The 26221-nt window shown below is 37.6% G+C and overlaps 1 protein-coding gene across 1 annotated transcript in view; it reads right to left on the bottom strand.

The window, feature by feature from the left end:
• LOC126284772 (uncharacterized) overlaps nucleotides 1-26221 on the bottom strand; it is a 96641-nt gene that overhangs the window by 32543 nt on the left and 37877 nt on the right. The window contains exon 2 of the mRNA XM_049983933.1: nucleotides 19282-19414. Within this exon, the coding sequence (XP_049839890.1) occupies nucleotides 19282-19414 (133 nt within the window). The remainder of the gene's footprint in view (nucleotides 1-19281; nucleotides 19415-26221) is intronic.

Genomic DNA, 26221 nt, shown 5'->3' with positions numbered 1-26221 from the left:
TCTATCTCTTCTATCAACCCTACCTGGTGCGGATCCCACACTGCTGAGCAGTATTCAAGCATTGGGCGAACAAGCGTACTGTAACCTACTTCCTTTGTTGTCGGATTGCATTTCCTTAAGATTCTTCCAATGAATCTCAGTCTGGCATCTGCTTTACCTCCTCCCTTTTCATGTCCTCTCACCCTCATTATGTGCTGGCCTCTGACAATGCACAGTTTGTTTGAGTCAATTACACCTACATATTAAAAAACTCTATTAGAATATAAAGAACCACATGCCTGACAAATGTTATTACAGCATACGTGAATCTCTCTGCGCAACTGTATAAGAATATATGTTTAAATTAATGTGACAAATGAAGTTACATCAATGAATATGTCTGTCAAGCACATAAGAAGATTAAGAACTACATGCTTAACAAATGTCACTACAGTATAGGTGAATAGCTCTGCTCAACTGTATAAGAATATTTGGTATCATAAACTTGACAAATGGAATCACAACATCAAGGAATAGGTCTGTCAAGGACATACGAAATTATGTTATAAAAACACTTATTAGTTGTATATTGTATTAAACAAAAGATAGATTCAGCTTATAAATTTTTTTGTAAAGATATTATGTAGTTGTTGAAATGAATCCTGACAAATCCTATATCACAAATGTGGTCATTGGGATGGCAATAAATAAATAAATAAACCCTTCTTCCTCTGTTTCTATTCAAAATCTGTCCCTGTAGTTTGTTGGTTCATCCTGTATATAGGCATTGCACAATAAGCTAGGCTGTCATAGTTGAGCAGTCAATATGTAAAATTGCTATGTTAATCTTTGCCTTTGCCTTTTCTGAATTTTTGCCATTGAGGGCCTATGTCAGCTGCTGACCTGTGTTCCAGCATATATCTAAGTTATTAACTACAAACTGATCATTGTACTTTAGTAACAATAAAAGTAAATGGACTGTAAAGCAAATTCAGCAGCGATGTGTTCAACATTATTCCATCTCTAATGCCCTCATTGTTGATAAGTTGTTAAACCCTAATCTTCTTTCATTCCACCCTGATTCATTATTTAATCTACTTGTGGAAGTGACATGATGAAAAGTGTTACATTTCTGTTTAATTCATTGTTTGTTGTGTGACTTGTTTCATTTGAAGACCGTTACGCATGCATCATCCTCAGTGTTACGAAATATTATTTATAAATATTGTATTTTGACAGTGTTTTTTTTTTTTTTTTTTAAGAATGCATGTAAGGCTAGCTGTAACAGAATCCAGTCCTGCATAATGGCCTCTGACCAAAACCAGCAGCACAAAAGGTGCACAATTAATAAATAAGAAAGCTGCTTAAGGTGTTAAATCATGCCATTTCTACAATTTGTTAATCCTGTAGAACATGTCCAACAGAAGATATTGTGGGAACTGATTATTACTGGGTTAATAAATAAAATGTCGAATTCAATAAACTTAGATTTTATTTAGACACACACCGACCCTCCCATCCAACATATTCACACCACACACACACACACACACTACTTGGAAAGTCAGAAAGTCGGATATGTACAAATGGAAAAACATAGACACATTTAGGTACAAAGAAAGTGCACACAACAAAGATCATTTAGAGAACCAAAGAACAATATCATTAAATTTCTGATACATACAATATAAATGTATTTATTCTTCTTTTACATATTTTTAACATTGCAATTTAAACAGCACTCACATTTATTTATAAAGTGTTTAGAGCTCCCTCACAAATGTTGTGAATGCTTCAGATAGTCATCACCTTCCACTGCTTCTGAAGTGTCACCTTTGGAGATCACTTATTTTGCAAATTAGCCTACTGGTCCTTGGTTGAAACATGTTGTAGTACAAATTCGCTCTCCTTGTACTTATTGCACACACAAAGTTAACACACATCAGTGTGCTTACTTCTTTGATGAAATTCTTGGTTCACTGTACTTAGCGCAAATTGTCAATGACCAAAGTTGTTTTTATGTTGCTGAATAAAGCCAAGTCATTGAGAAAACTCTTAACCCAAACAATTTTTCTCACTGGCTGGCTGAAATGTATTCAGCCTCTGTTATAGAGAGCACTACCACTCTTTGCTTTGTTGAATCCCATGTAATACTAGATTTACTAAGCTTTGATAACATGCCAGTTGTAGATTTCCTAGTTTCCATTTCACTAGCAAAGTCTGAATCATTACAGGCCTGAAGGTAATTTTCCTGTTTTGAAGGAAAATAAATCCCACAGTCCACAGTGTCCCTTTAACATATTTCAGGATCCTTTTCACAACATTACAATGTTTCTTCATTGGTTTCTCAAGACTTACTGGCACTGCTGACTGTGAAGATAATGTCCTCCTACGTTCTTACTGATGAATACATTAAATTGCCCACAGCTTACCTATATGCAGTGCTGAACATGTCCAGAGTGTAAAAGAGAGGCACAGTGACTAAGGGAGAACTGGGAGGCTCAATGGCTAAAGGAGAAGTAAGATATTAAAGAAATTTTTGAATCAATGTTTTGTAAGCCAGAAGAATAGGTAGACAATTGTGATGAATTAGGATCAAACAATAAGGAAAGAGTTTAAAAAGTGGAATCAGTGTTACAAAACCAATCTGAAACAGTTTGCAGGTATTTGGGAGAAAATCCAAGCAAGCATAGATTTATATAGGAAAGATAATGTGAAGGCAGAATCCATAGTACAAGCATGATTCGCAAAAATTGATAAGACTTCAGTACAAACTTGTGAGAAATGTGATGGATTCTATAACCAAATGGAAACAGCCGGCCGCGGTGGTCTCGCGGTTCTAGGCACGCAGTCTGGAACCACGCGACTGCTATGGTTGCAGGTTCAAATCCTGCCTCGGGCATGGATGTGTGTGATGTCCTTAGGTTAGTTAGGTTTAAGTAGTTCTAAGTTCTAGGGGACTGATGGCCACTGCTGTTAAGTCCCATAGTGCTCAGAGCCAAATGGAAACAGTGAGAAATGAAATTGCAAATAACAATATAAAGATCCAAGAAACCATAGAGGAATCCATTTAAAAGGAAATAAGTACAGACATGCTTAGAGTACGCAGTGAAACTATAGTCATAGGGTGTCACAACTCTCAGTTATGTGGAACAGACATATTTGATCCAAAAGGCTTGATACATCCTGTCACACATTTGGCAGTCTTCAAAGGAGTCTTGCCTGCTCATTGGATGGAACAGAAAAAATCTGTTTTGTATTAACAGAGCTAATGGAACTCTGTCAACTGGCACTTGCACCTAGGAATACAGTAAAAAACTATGCACTTATTTATATGGCATTCCTGGTAGAGTACTGGTCAGAATAGCAGTTAAATAAAGCTGACATTAGTAAGAGGACCAAAATACTGGAAAGAAAACATAGGCAAAACGAATGATCAGTGATGAAAGAAGAGGGAAACAAGAAAAATATGGTGAAGAAGAATAAGCCAGAATACTCGTGACTGTTTTGAAAACATCAGATGCATCAAACGGAAAAAAAGAAGCAACATATTTTACAGCATGAAATAGAATGGAAAGAAGAAGATTAGGAAAAACGGTGAGACTTGTTACATAGTAGTTACAGCCACAACAGTCAGTTTGATAAAAACCATTATGCATATGAGAGAGTTTATTAATCTTCAAAGTAATATTTGCAATGGAAAATTATAAGGAATGTACAAGAACTAGATCAAAAAGGATTGCATGCGAGGAAAATGATGTGATGGAAGGGAAAAAAAAAAAAAAATTGCAGATTTGGGGTCTCCATAAAAAAGTTATCAAGTTTTGTCTGAAACGTTTTTTAAACCATTGACACATGGTCCTGAAATCAAGAAAAAATAAAATTGGGGAAGAACTCCGATTTATTTAGAACCCATCAAATCAATACAAAATGTGCACCAATTCTTTCATTACACCAAATTAAGCTTTTTTTTTTGTATTAAGTTCTCGTTGGGGGAATTCTTCACAATTGCATTACTCACATGACTGTGGCGCTACTGTGGCCTAACTGCCAACTATGGCTCAGTGTAAAGGTCAGTGCAATGCAATCAGACATCACTTCACTTTCAGATTGTGAACCGTTTACATCAACTGATGAAAGTAAATTATTCTATAGCAAAACATGGCTCACTATCCTCCTAAAGAGAGTGTTGATATGATTTTAATTTTAGGTGAATGCGATAACAATTATGCTGCGGCTACACAATTGTACATGGATCGTTTCGCAAAGAGATGACATCCAAGTGAAAACATAATTCGAAATTGCATTCAACGAGCTCGAGATGGATACATGCACTGTTCACCTAGTCATCGTGAATACAATGAAAATGATGCTCGTGCTCTTACCGTTCTTGCCTGTGTTTGACTAAATCCCAAAATGAGTATTCATGCAATTCAGAGACGAACTGGAATACTGAAATCAACTGTTTTGAGGATTTTGTAGGCACATAAATATCATGCATATCATATCACTCTGACACAGGCATTAACGCTGAAAGATATGCACATATGAGTGCATTTCTGCCAACGGGCCTTGAAAATGGTAAGAGATGACAATGATTTCTTTAGATACGTTATGTTCACCAATGAAGCCACATGCAAAAACAATGGTCAATTAAATCGTCATGATTGTCATTATTGGTCCCCTGTCAATCCACACTGGCACAGACCCATTGGCAATCAAAACAAATTGTTGTTAATGATCTGGTGTGGAATTTTAAATGGTTACTTGATAGGACCATATTTTTTGACCAAATTGTTACTGGGGAATGTTATTTACAACTTCTCTGTAATGATTTGTTGGAGCTAATGGAAGACGTTGATTTAGAAACCAGGCAATGTATGTGGTTCCAACAGGATGGAGCAGCTCCCCATTGTGCTAAAAATGTGAGGAACATTTTAAATATACTGCACCCTGGTCAGTAAATAGGACACGGCAGACCAATTCAGTAGCCTCCACGTTCACCAGACCTAACATCTCCAGATTTTTTCTTGTGGGGTTATGAAAGACAGCCGACAACCAGAAACGATATGGAGCATCACATTCGAAGAGCATGTGCAGCCATACCACGGGATGTGCTATTCAAAACTGTGGACAACTTTCGCAGATGATTGACTTTATGCATTGAAGCAAATGGGCATAATTTTGAACATTTTCTTCATGGCTAATTTCATTAATTAAGCACCTCAAATTGTGAGAGGCAAGGGGACTCACGCTAATGAAGCACCCCATGGGAACAACATTCTACTATGTCCATGTCATTGTTCCTGGGTAATGCTAAAAGTAGGATTACAGTCAATTTGGTACAAATTTGCCATAACGAAAGAATTGGTGAACATTTTGTTATCGATTTGATGCATCTTTCTTGGATAATTCTTCCCAATTTTACTTTTTTCTCGATTTCAGCACGATCTGTCAATTGTTAAAAAAATATTTCAGACAAAACTTGATTACGTTTTGATGGGAAATCTGAACTTGCAATAAAAATGGGTGTTTCAATTTAAGATTTAAAGGTTTGTCCCCCACCCTGCCCATGGAGTGGGGGTTGAAGGTTACATTTAGTATAATTTGATGTCTCTCTTTGAGCTTACAATCTTGTCTTACCCACTATTTTTACACGATGTATAGTTTTTGAGATAATCTCAGCCAAAACTTCAGGTAGACCACTCCATATAAATAAATCCACTGCACCACATGGGCATCACATGATACCCTTGTCTTCAACATCTTTATCGGCATCTAGGGGAGACCTACACACCCACTCAAGAGCATAAAACCATTCTCTGGTTGACCAATAATATTTTCCTTTGTGGTGCCTCAAGAATTGTGAAGAAAATTCTAGAGACACTCATATTTTCGCTGTCTCAAACATACGTTATTTTAGAGATAAGGGTGGTAAAGTGAACTATATCTACTGCCCAACAATTATGTTTGTACAGGACGGACATGTATCAGACAGGAAATCGGTGCGAGCAGGTAGTCAACGAGCCCGCCTGAGAAGTTACACATACTGCCCATGGAGTAAAGGGATCACACTCTGTGAAATTAAAAACCATTGTTGGTACAAATTTGATAAGGTGATTACCCACTTACACAAGGAGAGACATATTATTTAGCAGGTGGGAGACAGTAGAAGAGCCATTATCCTTTTTAGATGCACTTGATGCAATAAATAAAGATGAAAATGAGAATGTACATCAGAATGAGAACCAAAATTACAGGAGGAGTAGTAATAATAGCTCCAGTAATTTCAAAAGACATAAGACAAATTTGACTACAGTAAACCTTTATAAGCAGAATAGGGGTAATGGAAATTATCAAAAGAGGCATCCAGCTTCTAATATGGGACCAGTAAATTACCAAGAATTCATACCTGGCAGTAATAGGGCTCCAAATGGAGATGTCATAGGGCGATCTCATAATGAATATGTTTCATTTAAGCACAACTTGACCAGAAGAAGGGATCGGTTGGTAGGAGATGTTCTGATGCATCAAGGGATCACCAATTTAGTATTGGAGGGCAGAGTGGAGGGAGACCAAGAGATGACTACACTAAGCAGATTCAGAAGGATGTAGGTTGCAGTAGGTACTGGGAGATGAAGAAGCTTGCATTAGATAGAGTAGCATGGAGCGCTGCAGCAAACCAGTCTCAGGACTGAAGACCACAACAACAACAACAACAACAAGCATAAAGTACCAACAAAAGAGTGGTTGCTACTAGAAGAACCTAGCATACCTAGAATTAATCCTAGACCTATTATAATTGGAAAAGTAGAAGATTCTGAAGTGGACATATTTATTGATTCTGTAGTGAAGTATCACTTATTTCCAGTGGATTTTTTTTTTAGTGCATTAAGAACTAACAATGACTTACCTATATTACCAGTAACATAGGTATATATGTATGATTGGAATAACTGGAACTAAAAGTAAGGTTATTAAATACGAAACCCAGGTAAATTGTAACATCGGTGAGATTATGTTCCGGCCGACACTACTAGTAGTAAAAATATTAATAGGGAGGTATTATCTGGTTCAGATTGGCTGTCGGAATTTAAGGTTATATTGAATTTTGAAGAGAGTTGCCTTTCTTTTGGGCTCGGGGAAGATAAACATTGTATTAAGTTTCTAGCAGACAGTTATGTTGAAAAACAAACAACTGAACACCAGAGTTTACGAATAACTGTGACAGCTCAATTGTCACCAGAGATGGAAAACACAAGTCATGCATTACAATGAGCTGACATTCAAAATAAAGTAAATGAATCCCAAATATTAACCAATGACCAGAAAGCAGATTTAGCCAAAATTCTATTAGAATACGAGATGGTATTTTCAGATAATCCAGGTAGTATTAGTGACTACATATGTAAGTTTAAGATCAAAGATGATACACAATTTTTCTGTAAACTGTATCCGATACCAGTCAGTTTAAAAGGAGGCGGTAAGGAAGAAATAAATAAAATGGTAGATAATAAAATAATAGAATGCAGTGCAAGCGTTATAAATAATCCCTTGGTTGTTGTGAAAAAGGCTACAGGTGGTGTGCAGCTTGCACTGGAGACACACACCCTGAATAAACATATAGAAAGTGAAAGAGATAGAACAGTGAGCATCGACGAGATATTATCAAAATTCGAGAAAGCACAGTACTTTAGTTTGATGGATCTGACTGCTGGGTACTGGCAGATCTGGTTACAAATATACAGCATTCCTTCTTCATGGAAAATCATATTATTTTAATGTGTTGCCATTTGGGCTGAATATCTCAGTATCAGTGTTTATACGAGTGCTGGACAAATTGCTAGGTGGAGAACTATTACAGGATTTAATCATATATGTAGATGATATATTGATAATAGCCCCCAACTGGAAAGAACATTGTCTAACCTTGAAGAAAACACTGAAAAAATTGAAAGAAAAAGGTATTACAGTAAAATTGTCGAAGTCTCACTTTGCAAGGCAAGAACTAAAATTTTTAGGAGATATTGTAGGTGTACAAGGAATTAAGCCCAATACAAAATGTATAAAGGCCATTAAGGGGTGTCCACTACTTAGAAATATAAAACAATTGAAGGGATTTCTTGGAATGGCAGGGTATTATAGATGCTATGTACGAAGTCAAGAGTTGAATGACCCTCGGCTCCTGCGTTTATTATGAAAGGGAGTACCATGGTGTTCGGACCAACAGGCACAGGAAGCATTTGAAAAGGCAAAGTGAGCTCTGTCAGAATCACTGATACTGCACCATCTGGTAACGGGTGAACCATTTAAGATTTCGATCAATGCATCACACTATTGTATAGCCGCAGAGCTATTCCAAGGTGAATAGGGGTTAAATAGGATAGACCACAGATCATAAGCTTTTGCTAGCTGAAGTCTTAACAAACATGAATTAAATTATACGGCAACAGAAAAGGAATTATTAGCCATAGTATGGAGTATACAATAATTCCAAATACTGATTAAGGGGGGGAGGGGTGGAGATACATGTCTATACAGATCACCAAGCTCTGTCATTTCTAATGAATAGCCAATTGCTACATAGTAAATTAATGCGGTGGATGTTGTTTCTTCAAGAGTATGACATTAAGATCCATTATGTAAGGGTGTCTGAGAATATTGTACCCGATGCTTTGTATCGGCTACCAGTAGGCATAAAAGAACTAAAGCAGTCAGAAGGACCTGGTATAATCTTTTTAATTACTTTTCTAACATTAGAGTATTCACACAACAAGGTGCAACAAATAGCTCAGAAAATTACAGAGAACATTCAACATGATCCTTATTTTATGGATATCTTTAATACGTGCATTAGGAAATTGTTCCTGCCTAGTCAAGAGGGAAGGTGGAAAGTTGTGTGATATAATCTGTTCTGGAAAGACAGTAAGACAATGCAATGTTGGCATTTATGTATACCAAGTCTAGTGGAAGACAAGTTAGTGTGGTACAGTCATAAGGGTTAAGGACATTTCGGTATAAAGAAATGCATTGCACATAAGAATAAGTTCTATTATTTAAAAAAAAAATAGGACAAAGTGGCATCAATCATTCAGACTTGTGAGATTTGTCAGAAAGTAAAAGAGGATAACTCCACGTTAAATATAAGATGTATCCAATTATTCATAAAGTGTTACACGATCTAAATGCTGCAGATTTCTCTGGACCAATTCCAAAAGGAAGAGGAGGAGTAGCTACATTTTTGTCCTCATAGAATGTTGGTTCAAGTATGTTAAATTCTATTCAATTAAAAAGGCAAACAGTAATACATTGTCTACAGCAATACTTTCTCGAAGTAAGCAAACCAAAATGGTTTCTTACTGATAATGGACCTCAGTTTACTAGCAACGAGTTTAGGGAACTTTTAGCAAGGAAAGGGATTTGTCAAGTTCTAATATCCAACTATAATCCCTCTTCTAACCCATATGAAAGTGTCATGAAGGAAACTGGGAAATTATGCCACAATTACTGCCATGAAACCCACACGTCATGGGCGAGAGATATTAAAGATTTCAATCTTATTATGAATGAGTTTACCTCATTTATCAACTGTACTAGCACCATTAGAAGTAATAGGTAAACCCTTTATAGGTGAACCACTTATTAAATGTTTTACTTGGCCTGAACAACATAGTACTGATTACCTACTGAATCAAACAATAGTTGCTAAGAACTTAGTTAAGAGAGCACATAAACGAGTAAGTAAGCACAACAAGAAGGCTATAAAACATCTGTATAAGGTAGATGATCTGGTCTTAGGAAAACATCTTCAGAGTTCTGCCCTGAAGAAAGAAATGCATAAATTTTTTCAAAAGTATGTGGGGCCTTACTGAGTACAATCGATGATCCACCCAAAAACTTTATTTTTAGTGGATCCTACAACTGGAGAAGAAAATGGAAAATATAATGTTAAAGATATGAAGTGGTATTTTCCCGAGGGACTTTAACACTCTGTGTTAACGGATGGAGTGACGACCGTTGGCTCCAGTTGTGTTAGGTGTTACTTCCTTGCTCATTTTCCCACACCAGATTCTCTTCAAGTCTTATACTATCGTGTATTCTGTTCTCATCCTATTATACTGTCATAGACTTTAGTACTTGTCTTAATGGGGCAAACAATCAAGCGCGGCAGCAATTCATTGATATCAAGGTCATACTCTTACTTGTGGAGATAGCCGTAAGTGGTCGTGTCATTATACTCAGTCTTAGTTGGTTTACGGGTGCTGTAATTCCCCGTTGTATATTCACTGCGATGAATTGGGTTGTTGTATCAAGTCAAGACTGAAGCATTAGGTAATATATCATAATATATGAATTGGCAGCATGCTCCACTCTAGTTTCGATGTAAAAGTGATGTGGATGAAACGATACGGGGTGTGGTGATATAATACATAATATGATATGATATATAGTGTCTATTTATGATGATATGACACATAATATGATATAATATATAATTTATATTTGTGATGGTGTGATACATAATATGATACAATATATGGTTTCTATTTCTGATGATGTGATACATAATCTTTCTTCGGGGACTTCAAACGTGAAAGTGAGAATGTCCATTCTGCAGGAGACATTTAACATTGTACCTCCTGTGGCTCCTCACTCAAGTACCGGTGAAGTGGGGATGCTGGGGAAGAGTGGTGGGATGGGTTCCTGTCTTTGGGGCTATCTTCTTTCTCTTCTTCGATCTTAGAACCATTTCTAATTTTTTCCTTTCTTACTTCTCTTTTGAGTACCAGTCTATCTTTCCCTCTGTCCATATGCATATATTTCTATCAATGAAGTCCTTCTCAATTTCTATTCTTCTATTCTTCAACGTATTTCACATAAGATGGCTGAAGAATCAGGCTACACAACTACTCATATGCATCCACACAGTAAAATACAAATACGAAGACAGGGGGAATACAGTTTAAGGTAATGTGTTGGAGGGGGAAAATTGTGCACATAGCGATGGGTATGCGCATGTGGTCATGTGAGTTGACACTTCCACATTACATAAAGGTATGTACAGAGGAGTATTCATGGTCATGTACTAGGGTATTGATATAAGGAAGAGCTGAGAGTATTTATGTTTTTGACAACAGTATTACATCATGGTGGCTGTACATTGGTTACAGAGTATAAGGAGGAACATCTTGTGATTCATTACGCTACAGCATATACTTAAATGGACAGAAGTGATATATATAAATATAACCAAGAGGTTACGAAGATTAGGTGGACGCCGGAAAGACTCTTGGTGGAGTGGGGAGGATTTCAAGAAGGATGGATCTCATTTTGAGGCAGGGTTTGAGGAAATCGTATCCCTGCTGGAGAACCACATTCAGAGTCTGATCCAGCCCCAGTAAGTATCCTGTCACAAGTGGGGCACTTTTGGGGTTCTTCTGAGAGAGGTTCTGGGTTTGAGGGGATGAGGAAGTGGCTCTGGTTATTTGCTTCTGTACCAGATCAGGAGGGTAGTTGCGGGATGTGAAAGCTGTTTTCAGGTTGTTGGTGTAATGATTCAGGACTGTAGCAGATTCGTTTGCCATGAAGGCCTAGGCTGTAGGGAAGGGATCGTTTGATATGGAATGGGTGGCAGCTGTCATAATGGAGGTACTGTTGCTTGTTGGTGGGTTTGATGTGGACGGATGTGTGAAGCTGGCCATTGGACAGATGGAGGTCAACGTCAAGGAAAGTGGCATGGGATTTGGAGTAGGACCAGGTGAATCTGATGGAACCAAAGGAGTTGAGGTTGGAGAGGAAATTCTGCAGTTATTCTTCACTGTGAGTCCAGATCATGAAGATGTCATCAATAAATCTGTACCAAACTTTGGGTTGGCAGGCTTGAGTAACTAAGAAGGCTTCCTCTAAGCGACCCCTAAATAGGCTGGCATACGAGGGAGCCATCCTGGTACCCATGGCTGTTCCCTTTAATTGTTGGTATGTCTGGCCTTCAAAAGTGAAGAAGTTGTGGGGTTAGGATGAAGCTGGCTAAGGTAATGAGGAACGAGTTTTTAGGTAGGGTGGCAGGTGATCGGCGTGAAAGGAAGTGCTCCATTGCGGCGAGGCCCTGAACATGTGGAATATTTGTGTATAAGGAAGTGGCATCAATGGTTACAAGTATGGTTTCCGGGGGTAACAGATTGGGTAAGGATTCCAGACGTTCGAGAAAGTGGTTGGTGTCTTTGATGAAGGATGGGAGACTGCATGTAATGGGTTGAAGGTGTTGATCTACGTAGGCAGAGATACGTTCTGTGGGGGCTTGGTAACCAGCTACAGTGAGGTGGCTGGGATGATTGGGTTTGTGAATTTTAGGAAGAAGGTAGTGGTGCGGGGTGTCAGTGGGGTCAGGAGGTTGATGGAGTCAGATGAAAGGTTTTGTAGGGGGCCTAAGGTTCTGAGGATTTACTTGAAGAACCACCTGGACATCAGGAATGGGATTAGCTTGGCAAACTTCGTATGTGGTGTTGTCTGAAAGCTGACGCAGTCCATCAGCCACATACTCCAGACGATCAAGTACCACTGTCGTGGAACCCTTATTTGCCAGAAGAACGACGATGGATTGGTCAGCCTTTAGATCATGGATGGCCTGGGCTTCAGCAGTGTTGATTGGAATTTTGAGGTTTTGGAGGGAGTGGAGCTGGAAGTGGGAGATTGAGTAGATGGGAGAGACTGGGTTTGTGCGCAATGAGAGGAGGTTGAGGTTTGCTGGAAAGCTTGTGAAGGGTGGGTGAGTTGCCTTTCCAGAGGTGGGAAACCAGGAGATTGGATAGTTTTTTGAGGTGGAGGGTGGCATGCTGTTCTAATTTGCGGTTGGCCTGTAGGAGGATGCTAAGAACAGCCGGTGTGGATGCGGGAGAGGAAAGATTGGGGACTTTTATTAAGGATAGGTGTTGACAGGTGTGTTCATTGGCTGAGTTGATGTGTAGGTGAAGGATTAGGTGGGTGAGGGCAATGGATTGTTCAGTTTGGAACAGGTATAGGGACTGATGGAAAGAAGGGTGGCAGCCAGAGATGGGAACTTTAAGTGTGAGGCCTTTGGGGGTAATGCCGAATGTCAGACAAGCCTGAGAAAATAAAATATGGGAGTGTAATCTGGCTAGGGCGAAGGCATGTTTGCGGAGGGAATGTAAATAAAACTTAATGGGGTCATTGTGGGGGTGTTGTGAGGGTTACATGGTATTACAAGGTGGAAAGTGTAACATGAGGCTGAAATGAAAATACAAATATAAATGTATATGGGGAGAGATAAAGGTGAACTAGAAAGCAACTGGAGATCTGGTGTGAAAAAAGGCGAAAAAGTGTTGGTTAAAGCTGGGCTATGTTGACGTTGTGGTGAACTTGGGATGGCAGACAACGATGTGCACAAAGGTTAGGTGGTTGTGTTGCCGCCAAAACACGTTAAAGGGAAGAGAAATTCGGGAAAATTTCGAAAAAACTGATTGTAAATGTATTAAAAGGAGTGGTTTTGTAGTGGCAGATTATGAAGATGAGGCTAACAATTGTCTGACGAAGAAATAATGACGTTAAAACCTGTCGGAAGCGGCTAAAAATTATCAGTGATGTGGGAAAAAAGGAAATTGGAATAAAGCGATAGTTATTAGAACTAGCCGAAATGGTTGTTTAATAGGTGAAAGGAACTGTTTGTGACCTTGAAACGGTGGATTTTATAGCAGCGGTAGTGTTGAAAGCGGAAAAAAATTTTTTTGGTTATGGTTTAGAAGTGGGTTACGTATTATTGAGTATATATAGGCGGGATGAAATTGCATAGTAGATTACGGTAAAAAGGAGAAGGCGAATACAAAGTGAAACTACTGGTAAAAACAAAAAGAGAAAATAAGAGGACAGAAAAGATTTTGAAAAGCAACAGAGACAATAACAAACGTAATTGTTGGGTTCAAATTAATGATATGAATATAATAGAGGGAAACATTCCACGTGGGAAAAATATATCTAAAAACAAAGATGATGTGAGTTACCAAACGAAAGTGATGGCAGGTCGATAGACACACAAACAAACACAAACATACACACAAAATTCAAGCTTTCGCAACCAGCGGTTGCTTCATCAGGAAAGAGGGAAGGAGAGGGAAAGACAAAAGGATGTGGGTTTTAAGGGAGAGGGTAAGGAGTCATTCCAATCCCGGGAGCGGAAAGACTTACCTAAGGGGGTAAAAAAGACGGGTATACACTCGCACACACACACACACACACACACACATATCCATCCACACATATACAGACACAAACAGACATATTTAAAGGCAAAGAGTTTGGGCAGAGATGTCAGTCAAGGCGGAAGTGCAGAGGCAAAGATGTTGTTGAATTGAGGCCTGGTGGATAACGGGAAGAGAGGATATATTGAAGGGCAAGTTCCCTTCTCCGGAGTTCGGATAGGTTGGTGTTAGTGGGAAGCACCCTCGTGATTTACCAACTGACCTGCCTACACTGTGACACATTCTATGTGGGAATGACCAGCAACAAACTGTCCATTCGCACAAATGGACACAGGCAGACAGTGTTTGTTGGTAATGAGGATCACCCTGTGGCTAAACATGCCTTGGTGCACGGCCAGGACATCTTGGCACAGTGTTACACCGTCCGAGTTATCTGGATACTTCCCACCAACACCAACCTATCCGAACTCCGGAGATGGGAACTCACCCTTCAGTATATCCTCTCTTCTCGATATCCGCCAGGCCTCAACTTCCGCTAATTTCAAGTTGCCGCCGCTCATACCTCACCTGTCTTTCAACAACTTCTTTGCCTCTGTACTTCCACCTCGACTGACATCTCTGCCCTTACTCTTTGCCTTTAAATATGTCTGCTTGTGTCTGTATATCTAAAAACAAAGTTGATGTGACTTACGAAACAAAAGCGCTGGCAGGTCGATACACACACAAACAAACACAAACATACACACGAAATTGTAGCTTTTGCAACCAAAGGGTGCTTCGTCAGGAAAGAGGGAAGGAGAGGGACTGACCCCAAGTTTAAAGAACATGAAACAAATTACAAAAAAATATATAGAAAAGTAATTAGAGAAGCAAAATTACTAAGTAATGATAAATTAATAAAAAAATCAGGCAATAAATCAAAAACTATTTGGGAAATTGTGAAAAGGGAAACAGCTAAGGGCCTCAAGGATCAGGAAATAGTACTAAAAATAGTGAAAATATTGAATTAAAATATGAAACTCTGGTGAATTACATTAATAATTACTTTTTAAGTGTTCCAGTATCATTAAGTATAAAAACTTTTTTAAACATGAGAAATTTACAGCCCCAAAAGTAGACAGTGGTATGTTGTTAACTACCACAAATGATAATGAAATATTAAAGGTGATAAAGAGTCTAAAATCAAAAATGTCTGCAGGTGTGGATGAAGTGCCTGTGTAAATAATAAAAAAGTTGCCCAACAAATCATAAAGCCCCTGGTACATATTGCCAAATTGTCTTTCAGCAAAGGTGTGTTTGCTGAGAGGTTGAAAATCTCTAAGGTTAGACCTCTGTTTAAAAAAGGAGATCCATACAAGGTGGAAAATTATAGACCAATATCCCTTCTCCAATCATTTTAAAAAATTCTAGATAAATTAATGAAAACCAGACTCATAAATTACTTAGATGCTCACAAACTTATAAAACGCTCGGGCCACACCACAGAATCAGCTATCCATGCCTATACCAAAGAGACTGTCAGGAGTCTTGACACTAAAAAATGTGTAGTGGGAATTAACATAGATTTATCTAAAGCTTTTGATAGAGTAAATCACAAAATTCTGTTAAACAAGATGGAGGCAATAGGTGTAAGGGGAGTTGTGAAGCAGTGGTTTGAATCTTACCTTCAAGATAGAACTCAGGTGGTAGAAATCACCGCAGAACATAAAATTCAAAAAATCAAGTGGGTCTCAGATGCAAAGAAATTGAAAAAAGGTGTCCCACAGGGCTGTGTTCTTGGTCCCTTATTATTCTTGCTTTAAATAAATGACATAAAAAATTCTAATATTTCTACCAAAATAATGTTGTTCGCAGATGACACTAGCATAATTATAAGTGATGATAAAAAATCATTAACCACCACAAATGATATAGTCCTGAAATATATTCAACATTGGTTTAATGCTAATAAGTTAACACTTAATCTAAATAAAACAAATTATATACAGTATGGCAAAGCAACTCAAGATAAGGACCTCCAGTTAAAACTAATGGATAAGAAGATAGAGAGTGTACAATCCTCAAAGTTTTTGGGCATGCACATTGATCAAAACTTAAGCTTGAAAGACCATCTCAAGTACCTATCCCACAGGCTCAATTCGGCATGTTTTCCATGGAGGATATTATCTAGAGTATGCAGCACAGACTGTACTAGACAAGTGTATTTTTCTTACTCTCAGTCCATCGAGTCTTACGGCATAGTGTTCTGGGGTAAAACTAAATCAAGCTTAACAGATATCTTCAAATTTCAGAAAAGAGCTATACGAATCATAACACATAACTCTCCAAGAACTCACTGTAGGCCCCTTTTCAAAGAAATGCAAACACTCACAATACCATCACTGTATATTTTTAAAAGCATTCTGTGTACAAGAGCACATATGAAAAATCTACGAACAAATGAGGAGTGCCATAACTATAATACTAGAACTCATAAGAATTTGTATGTAGAAAGGGTAAGGACAACACAAACCCAAAAGAATGTAAGTTATTTTGGAATAAAACTTTACAATGCTCTGCCAGTGTACATGAAGGAAGTAGTAGATGAAGGAAAATTTAAGACTGAGCTTAAAAATTACCTTTTAAGCAAAACTTTCTATGACGTAGATGAGTAGTTTGATTGTGTGTAAATTTATTGCCAAAACTTTAATTTATATGTCTAAATTTGTACTTTTAAAAAATTCCTTGAAAGTGATATTCCATTATTATGTCTGTAGTACTTTACTAGTATGATAACTTTGTTATGACAATTCCTACATCATGTAAATGATTTACAGGAAGATAATGAAATGAAATGAAATGAAACAACCCAGTACATGAAGAAACTGCATACTATTGGAGAGGAGCAAAGTAATTTAACAATTTCACATACTTTCATTTTAATTATGATTCACAACTTTTTCTTAATATATAGTGAACAGTTTTCTGTGGAAGTAGAGTAGCAGCAGTAGGTCATTCTTATATTACTGTGATTTCTTAAACCCTACAATTTCCATTTTTGACACTGTAACTTTAATGCCATGTTCAAAATACTATGAATTTTTTGTCGCTTACAAAGTGTTAGTCAAATAACTTATATATCTAATCACAGATAAATAACTGATTTAGAATTTTGATTTTTTTGCTTACTGTGAAGATTGAAACACTGACTTACAAGTTGTGTAGCGCATCGATGTCTTGTCATTTGTAAACAGAATACAAAGAAACTAAGAGTACTTGAAGTGTCTGTTTATTACTTATAAAACCTGAAAATGACTTTAAACATTAATATGTGCTCTGAACAATGCACAACCACAAGCTAATGTATCAATGGGGGCTGTGGACTTGGGATGCTACATTACTACTGAAGGCCCCAGTTAATGTCAATTGCAGTGAACAATAGGTAGACGTCAAGTACATATAATTTTTTTGATAATAATAATTTCTTCCCATAAATGTAGTGTTTTCCACCTTTGTATGCTTTATGACAGGAAAGTTATTACTTTCTGCAGAAAAATTAACTCTTGCCTAGAATGAAATGCTTCACACTATAGCAAAACATACATCATTATGAAACATCCTGGGAGACTAAAACTGTAATCCAATGCTGGATTCAAATTTGAAGTGTGGTTCAGCATGCAGTTATAACCTGCCATGAAGTTTTTATTTGTATCTCTTCATGGAACCACATAGTGGAAGTATTATAAGTGCATCAGAAGCATACAAGCAGCTAGCAATCTTAGTGTTAGAGGGAAACCATCTAAGAAAGGTATACACTGATTTATTTTACTTAGCATGAAGTTATGAAATTATAATTGAGAGATTCAGTTTCTGAGTTGATGCAAGAGTTAGAGAAATTGAAATGAATTATAGATGATTCGACTGAGGTATTGTGTTAAAAATTGTATAGATTCAGAGTGATGAAAAGGAGCCTCTTAGAGTATTAATAGAAAAAAACATCCCTGTTGATGAAGGAGGCTATCTATATTTTGTATATCAGAATACTTTTTGCTGTTTTGAAACTTTCATTTTAAATGTTCATACTGTGAAGCCTGTTTCTCCTGACTCCTGATTTATATCTGTGTCTTTCACCACTGACGTATGACTGACAGCAGGATATGCAGTTAATCAGTGACCACACACTGTGAAACCAAAGTGATAAATACTCATCACAGTAAACATGTCAGTGAAAAGTGCTGTCAACACTGGTGGACCTCAGTGTTCTAGAATCTGTGACACTATAATTCTGTTACATTTCACAAACTCAAAATTGAATAGAATGACTTTGCTGGTAAGAAGGCTCTCAGAAAAATTAATGACAATTTTCCCTTATTTATTATGATTATGTCAGACTTGCTGTTTGTTACAGCTGTGTGACATATAACAGCTACTGTAAAGCTATGACCTTATCATGTGATGCAGCTTTTGGTGTCAATTACAGACATTCCTGCAGGAAACTATTCCAACAGTTGAGAATACTCACAACAGTATCTCAGTACATTTTCTCTCTCATATGTTTCTTGTGTAAAAACCATTACCTTTTTTAAATGAACAGCATGTATCATAACTATGATACTAGGGTAAAAAATAATCTACATCTTGAACAAAAGAATCTAAATATGGTACAAAAAGGAGTAGACTACTCTTGCATAAAAATATTTAATGCTCTCCCTCAGGCAATAAAAATGTCAATTACTGATCCACCTACTTTTAAAGATCAGCTTAACAATATCTTCTAAGTAAAAACATTTACTCACTGGACGAATTTATGTTTGAGAATATGTGAATTGATTTTGATCTATTGTAAATCTGTTCAATGTAATTTGTAACTTTTTTTACAAAAAACAATTCTTGTAAACATTTTTCTATGTAATATATTATTCACTGTTCAACTTATTATTATAAACAAATGTCTCAAATATATGTAAATGACACGTTCTACACCCATGCAATTTATCGCTAATGGGTCTACAGAACATGAACGAAATAAATAAATAAATAAATGACACTTTCAAGAGATGTGTTACAGGAGTGTTAATACAGATTTTAACTACTTGTCTGTGGTACTCACGAATGAGAGACTGTAACTGCATTTGAACCCTTCATCTGGCACTTATATAATACACATTTTCCACTGGCTTGTTGTGAACCTCCAACCTCTAATGTGTCTGATGTCTCAGGTATGGGACACTTTGGGCCAGACGCTGCAGAACATGAATATCAGATATTAGTACGTGCTGCCTGTGTTGCCAAGTATGCTGCATTAATACTAAATGCATGGTTTTAGAGTATACCTTTGCACCTTAAGTATTCACTTGCATCTTACCACATTTCATGTAGAAGTAATAAGGGTATAATTGTATTAACAGTAATATTATCATGAAAAAGTGAAGTAAATATACATAGTGTTCAGACTAGAAGTAAACACAAACAAATCCTCATAATGAAAGAACTCAACATTTTATATTGTTGGATAAATTTGCAGTCAACAGAGACACTCTCCAAGATGTGATCCTCTCAATTTCGTGAACAGTGCAGATTCCATGGCTCACGTGTGCCAGTGATGAAGCACACCTTTCCCAAGATGTTGATGAACTATACAGCTCAACAGATGGCTCTCGACATCATTTTCCAGCAGGGTCTGGCCCACCATGGCAATATTACCACATTTCTCCATGGCACATTTCCCGAGCATTGGATTGGAAAGGGTGGGGAGGGGGGGAGTCCCACGACCTGGCCCCCTTGGTCTCCCAATCTGACTCCAATGGATTTTATTGTTTGGAGGTTTATCATGGACATTGTTTACAGAATAAAGGTTCAAGATTTGGTTAGTTTGAGACAATGGATCTATGCCGAAGTAGAGGCTACAACACTCAGCATGCTTATAAACAAGTGTTGAACTACCAACAGTGTCCACACTGAACTGTATCAACATGCATAAAAATATTTAGGCTCCTGTGTCCAATGTTGGACAAATAAAGTTACAAGCCTTTATAGGTATTGAAATGTAAACAAATGTTTTGTATACCTCTAGCCTGAACACCCTGTATAATGCAATTAAAATGGCAAGTTCATAATATCATCTTATCTATTTTCTTTTCTCAAATAACAAATGTGCATAAAAATAATGCCAGGACTAGAAGTAACATCTATAAATATTTCAGTGGTTTAATTTTAGTGTGTCAAGTACATGTTTTCATGTGTGTCCAACAACTTAGCATAGCATACTAAAACTCCTCCAGCGACATATATAGTGGAGTGTATGAGTGAACTGAAGAACCTTTGATGGTTAGTTTGTTCAGTGCCATTGAACAGTTGAATTAACATGAAATGAATTACAGTTTTTTTTATAACACTATTAGTTAGAATATAACTCAAATTAACCATTAAAATTATAATATTTCAATTTCATATGTCAGTCAATTCTGTTACTTTAAGTAAAGAATGTACATCTTTGCCTTCTTTCCATTTTATACTAATTTAAATAGAATGTATGCAATTTATTTTGGGTACCAATGACATAAAACTGTATTTGCAGCCAAATCAATAGCAGTAATAATGGAGGTCTAAATAGCAGTCTCACCAAAAATATCATTACTGCTTGCAGATAAGAAACTGGTGATCACAATACTCAGCTGCCATCTTCATCTTTTACTAAAGAGTTCTCAAACAATCACATCAGTCTGACCATATAAACTGTCCTGCAGGAGAAAAAAAAGGCTATTGTTCATATCTCAAACAGGCCTACAAGAATTCTACAAAGAAGTGATAATATCTATGGCTACTAGTCTACAAGAAATTCTGTTGACTACTGCATTTTAAACCAAACATCAAACAAAACTACATCCCTGTGCAATACACGCTGTTCGGTGTGCTTCATTACAGAAAAATCAGTATCAGCATCAGGGATAGGGAAAGTACAAAGTAGAAAAGGGCTACAACAGCAGAGCATACAAGCAGAAAGAATAACAGAAACAATGACATCCATATCAGCAGATAAGGGAACTGAAGCTGCTGTTGCAGAGGGAACTACATCTTCAGGGGAATGGAGTGAAATTCCATTAGAGGAAGAGGGCACAGAAATAGATGAAACAAGATCATGTGCAGATACCATTCTATCTATTTAAGTAACAGAAGACGGCATTACATCTGATAGAATAACTCCAGTCACCTGCAAGACTGTGGGGTCATTGTCCAGGAGATACAGAGAAGCAGCATTTAGCCAGGATTTTAGATGATGACACATGACAAGAACACACAGATGAAACACCAAGCTAACACACAGTCGAAAACAAGTACAAGTAAGTTTCAGAGCACAAAATTAAATTAAATTTTTGTTTTGTTTTGCCAGAATGTGCAGTTATTATCAAGTAAAGATGATGATCTTCAAGTACTGTTAGAAAGTTAATTAAAAAAATACATAATTTTTCTGTTCAACACAGGAAAACTCATGGTGGTTGTTTTTTCACTTTATGCACTGGGCAGTAATTTTTGTCAAAATAATTACAAATAAGGTTATTGTTGTGCCTATGTAAGAAATAACATTCATTTCCATGAATATATAGTTAAAGATAAAGATGCAGAGGTATCATGAATAGAAATATTGGACCCAAGAATAGCTGTAGTTTGTTTGTACAGAGCACCAACTGGTGACAGGCTGGGTAGTATTAGTATCCTAAGAGCTTCAAAACTGGCCTACATAATCCCTCCATTTAAGGACAGCTTTCATTCCTATTGCTCTGTTTTTTAATTTGGATATTTTGTTAATGTTTGTTTTGGAAGTGAATCCCCACAAAATTATGCCATACTTAATGTAGAATGAATCAGAGCATAATATATCATTTTCATATTTGTGTGTTTTAAGCAGCTGAGTTCTGCAGCACATATATGTTTGGGTTCAGTATTCTGCTTACATATTCTATGTGCTTATGCTAGTTTACACTTTTATCAGTCATTATTCCAAGGAATTTCAAATGTTTTGAGTTTTGTGTGATGCACTTGACTATACAAATCTTGATTTCTTCACTGTGTTGAATTTTTTGTTTTGAAATTTTGACACACTGTTTTAGTAATATTGTTAAGCAAATTTAATTCAGTAAGTTTTTAGATAGCACCATTTACCTCCAAGTCGACTTATATATCTAGATTTTTCTGTATCTTTATACTTCGATAGCTACATTATATCATCTGCATAAGTAACCATATTGTCATTATTAACAATGTAGGGATGTCATTTGTGCATGATATGAGAAGTAGTGGACCAAGAATGGATACCTGTGTGGCAGAAGTGTAGAGTTTTCATTTCAGATCTAAATTTCTCTCCTGATGTTTCTGTCAGTTCTGTTTATTGGATCAGTGTGTTAGGTACAAAAGGACCCAATCTCCTGTGTTCCATTTTGTACTATATAAAGTTTTAGGGTTTACACAGTCAGATGCCTTTGTTACATACATGAAAACTACTACACATTTAATTGTTGAGTCTAATTTTGATTATGAGATTCTCAGTTAAATCTATGACTACATCTATGGCACATTTTTATCTGCAAGTCAGTTTGGTTTGTATTGATTAGCTCATATTTCATCAGAAGTACAGTGAGAGTCAAACTGATATAATCTTGTACCATTGCCAGATTTGTCAAAAGTTGGATTATGCAACTTTGATAGGAAAATCATTAGTTAAGTGGCTCATCTTATGTCATAGAAGTCACAAAACTTATAAGTAGGAGAGAGAGACCATTGTGTAGATGAGAATGCATCAGGGCTTGACCAAGACTGGACCTGTCAGATGGCGTTGACAAGTCTTGTTACTGGTGTCTGTCTGGTAGCAACCAAGGGGACCGCATACTTTGTGTCTTGGAGAAATTGTGTGACTTATTGTCAGCGGTTCCAAAACTATCCTGGCAGTTCAAGTCCAAGTCCCACATGGAAGAACAGCAGAGTGTTTGTAATAATATGTGCAAGTAGCCAATTCATTAGAGCAGAAATGTCTTGACCAGCAGAATTTCCAGTTTTGCAAGCTCTGAGAATTCTGAAGGGTGCTTATCATGTTCTAACATGTCCACATCGACATAACTGGAGGGTAAAGAGGGTCAAGTATATCTTTGATTTCACCAGATTACTTTGCACTTTTTTTAATGGTGTACTGACCATTCGCAAAGCATCGTTGCTTTCCAGTAATGTTTAGTCAGATTCACATATTCAAATGCACTGTAAGAACAGCTACATCACAGTTAAGGGTAGGCAGATTAGCAGAGCAAGAACGTGTAGCTGAACTTCAAGTACGCAGCATCAGAATATATGCTTGTGTTGTAACTAAGTCATGCAGTCCTACTGGACCATTGTTTTTCATCCCAGGCAGGTTCTTCAGAACGGTGTTAAAGAAATAAGTTTTTGGCTTGTTTTTTCTCTTGCTATAAATGGGTGTATTTGCAGTGGTATAATAATTTATCTGTGCAGTTTCCTGGATGATAGGTTTTATTCTATCTAACGGCAAATTGCTCAACCACATCAAGTTCATAACTAAGAGGAAGTAAACCACATTCCAAATTGGAGCACTGTGATGCCAAGTATCAGTGTGAAATATTGCTGTGGAAAGAGTAAGACAGTAGCAAACCTGTTGCGATTTCTCCACATGTATTGTGGGTTCAGGGAAGCAACCCTGGAAACCCACAGCTTGTGATTTTGGTCCATTGCTTTTGACAGCAGAGAATTGGAAAATGAAATCACCCAGCTCTTTAACTGGACATAGATAAGATCAGCTTTTTAGTTGTGAAGCTTATCAGTGGGAGGTCTGGACATTGCTGCAAGAAATGAACTGAAAATGGCATCATGCAACTTCATACAGTGCAGCAGCAGCCTCGCTGTTGCCACAAAGTTGGCCAATGCCGCAAGAAGTGGGATACTGCAGCAGCCTGCAACAGCTAAGGTCTCAAGTTATTTTCCAACTTTGCACTTCAGAAAAGAGTGGCTGATAGTGATAAAAACTATGCAGATTCCAGTTTGTGGGGTGAAGTTCAAGGAATTTCCCCAACTGGGGAAATTTGGCCTCCAAGATGCACATCTTTTCAGTTGACATCAGTTTGGGTGACCTGTGTGTTGATGGCAATGAAATGATGATGAGAACAACTCAACGCCAAGCCCCGAGTAAAGAAAAATCTCTGACCAGACCAGGAATTGAACCCAAGCCCACTGCATGGCAGTCAGACATGCTGAACACTCAGAAGATGAACAGTGGAAAAATCTACTATTGGCTCAGCTGATACTTGGGCAAAGAATGATTCAATAGCGGAGCACACAATATTTTATTGTTGTCATTACTTGAGACACTAAGTAATCTCAAGTCCAAATTCTAGGACTTACAAGTGTTTTCCTCTTTTTCCATATGACGCTGATAGCAGAGGGTCATTTTTTGTCTCCTTCTTGATACTTTTCAATGATACTTTTCAACACTCCTCATCACACGGATGCAGCGCTGAGCTTGTCTAGACAGCAAGTTCCTGTGGGAGTAGGATGCCTGCTTAACAAATGGACCCACCACTGGGCATCACATGCTATTGTGCACACAACTACCAGCTGCTGATGATGACACATAAAACCTCCACCTACCCTTCCTGCATCAATCTCCCCCCCCCCCCCCCCCCCCCCCCGATCAATATCATCTTAGTTTTTCATGTGTCCAGCAGTGTTTACTTCTCAAGTGCTGAACTTAAACAAGATGCGAATGTTTGTTGTTGACATTAGGTTTTACAAGGGTAGGTAAAAATGGAGAAGATGGTGACCTAGTGTAATTTTTTTCTCCAATGGATATGTGTTAAACACACTTAGGTTAGGTTGTACAAAGCTGTGTAAGCTGTGTCTATGTACATTTAAAATCAATGATCTTGGTATAAATTATGTGTAAACTTACTTTTTTATGCAATTTTATGGGTAAGCCTTTCTGACAGTTTGTATTGCTGAATCTCTTGTCAGTCTTCTGGTGTGAGAATGCATGTCAAGTAATGTACATGAGTCACATTAGCATATATTGATAGGCATTTTTTATTGCAGTTGTTTTTGTTATTAATTATTTTTGTTAAATAGATGTTGATGTCTATGTACTTCTCACTAGAGTATTACTAAAATAAAATTGTAGTCATGTTTTGCTAGGATGGAATGAGTGCATTTAGTCAAAACTGACTATGAAAATACTCTTTTGTGAACAAAGATTGTACTAGCTAAGAATGGATGTGTTTCGTGACTAATTATTAGCATGCACAGTGAGTGAGTAAATCAAAGGAACCATCACTAGGAGAAATGAGTAATCGAATGGGCAATATACACACATGAAAAAAAATTTAAAAAAATTGCGTCATCCTGGTTCCCAGAACTCATGAAGATAGACTTTGAGCTGGCCGCTGGGGCAGAGCGGTTCTAGGCACTTCACTCGAGAACCGCACTGCCGCTACAGTTGCAGGTTCGAATCCTGCCTCAGGCATTTGTGCGTGTGATGTCCTCAGGTTAGTTAGGTTTAAGTAGTTCTAAGTCTAGGGGACTGATGACCTCAGATGTTAAGTCCCATAGTGCTTAGAGCCGTTTGAACCACTTTGATAGATGTTGACTATGGATATTGTATCACAGACACAGTCCCTTTGACTGCTCAGAGATGTCACTTAACTGGCCCAAAGATGAGCAGCACATGTTAGAGGGAGGGGGTCTGACAGCGGATCAGTTCCAGTCATTCCACCAGGTAGGAGGTACACAGCTAGTGTTGTCTGTAGTTCAACCATGCCTAGACAGTCAATCCGCTGTTTGATAGTGACCACATTATCTCTTTGTGCCAGGAAGGGCTCTCAACAAGGAAAGTGTCCGGGCATCTTGAAGTGATCCAAAGTGATGTTCAGACATGGAGGAGACACACATTCAGGAACTGTCAATGACAGGCCTCACTCAGACTGCCCAAGGGTTGAAACTGCAGTGGATGATCGCCACCTACGGATTATGGCGTGGAGGAACCCTGACACCAATGCCACCAT

This window comes from Schistocerca gregaria, chromosome 8 (assembly GCF_023897955.1).
Source record: "Schistocerca gregaria isolate iqSchGreg1 chromosome 8, iqSchGreg1.2, whole genome shotgun sequence".
Lineage (NCBI taxonomy): Eukaryota > Metazoa > Arthropoda > Insecta > Orthoptera > Acrididae > Schistocerca > Schistocerca gregaria.
This window is presented reverse-complemented; position numbering and strand designations above follow the sequence as displayed.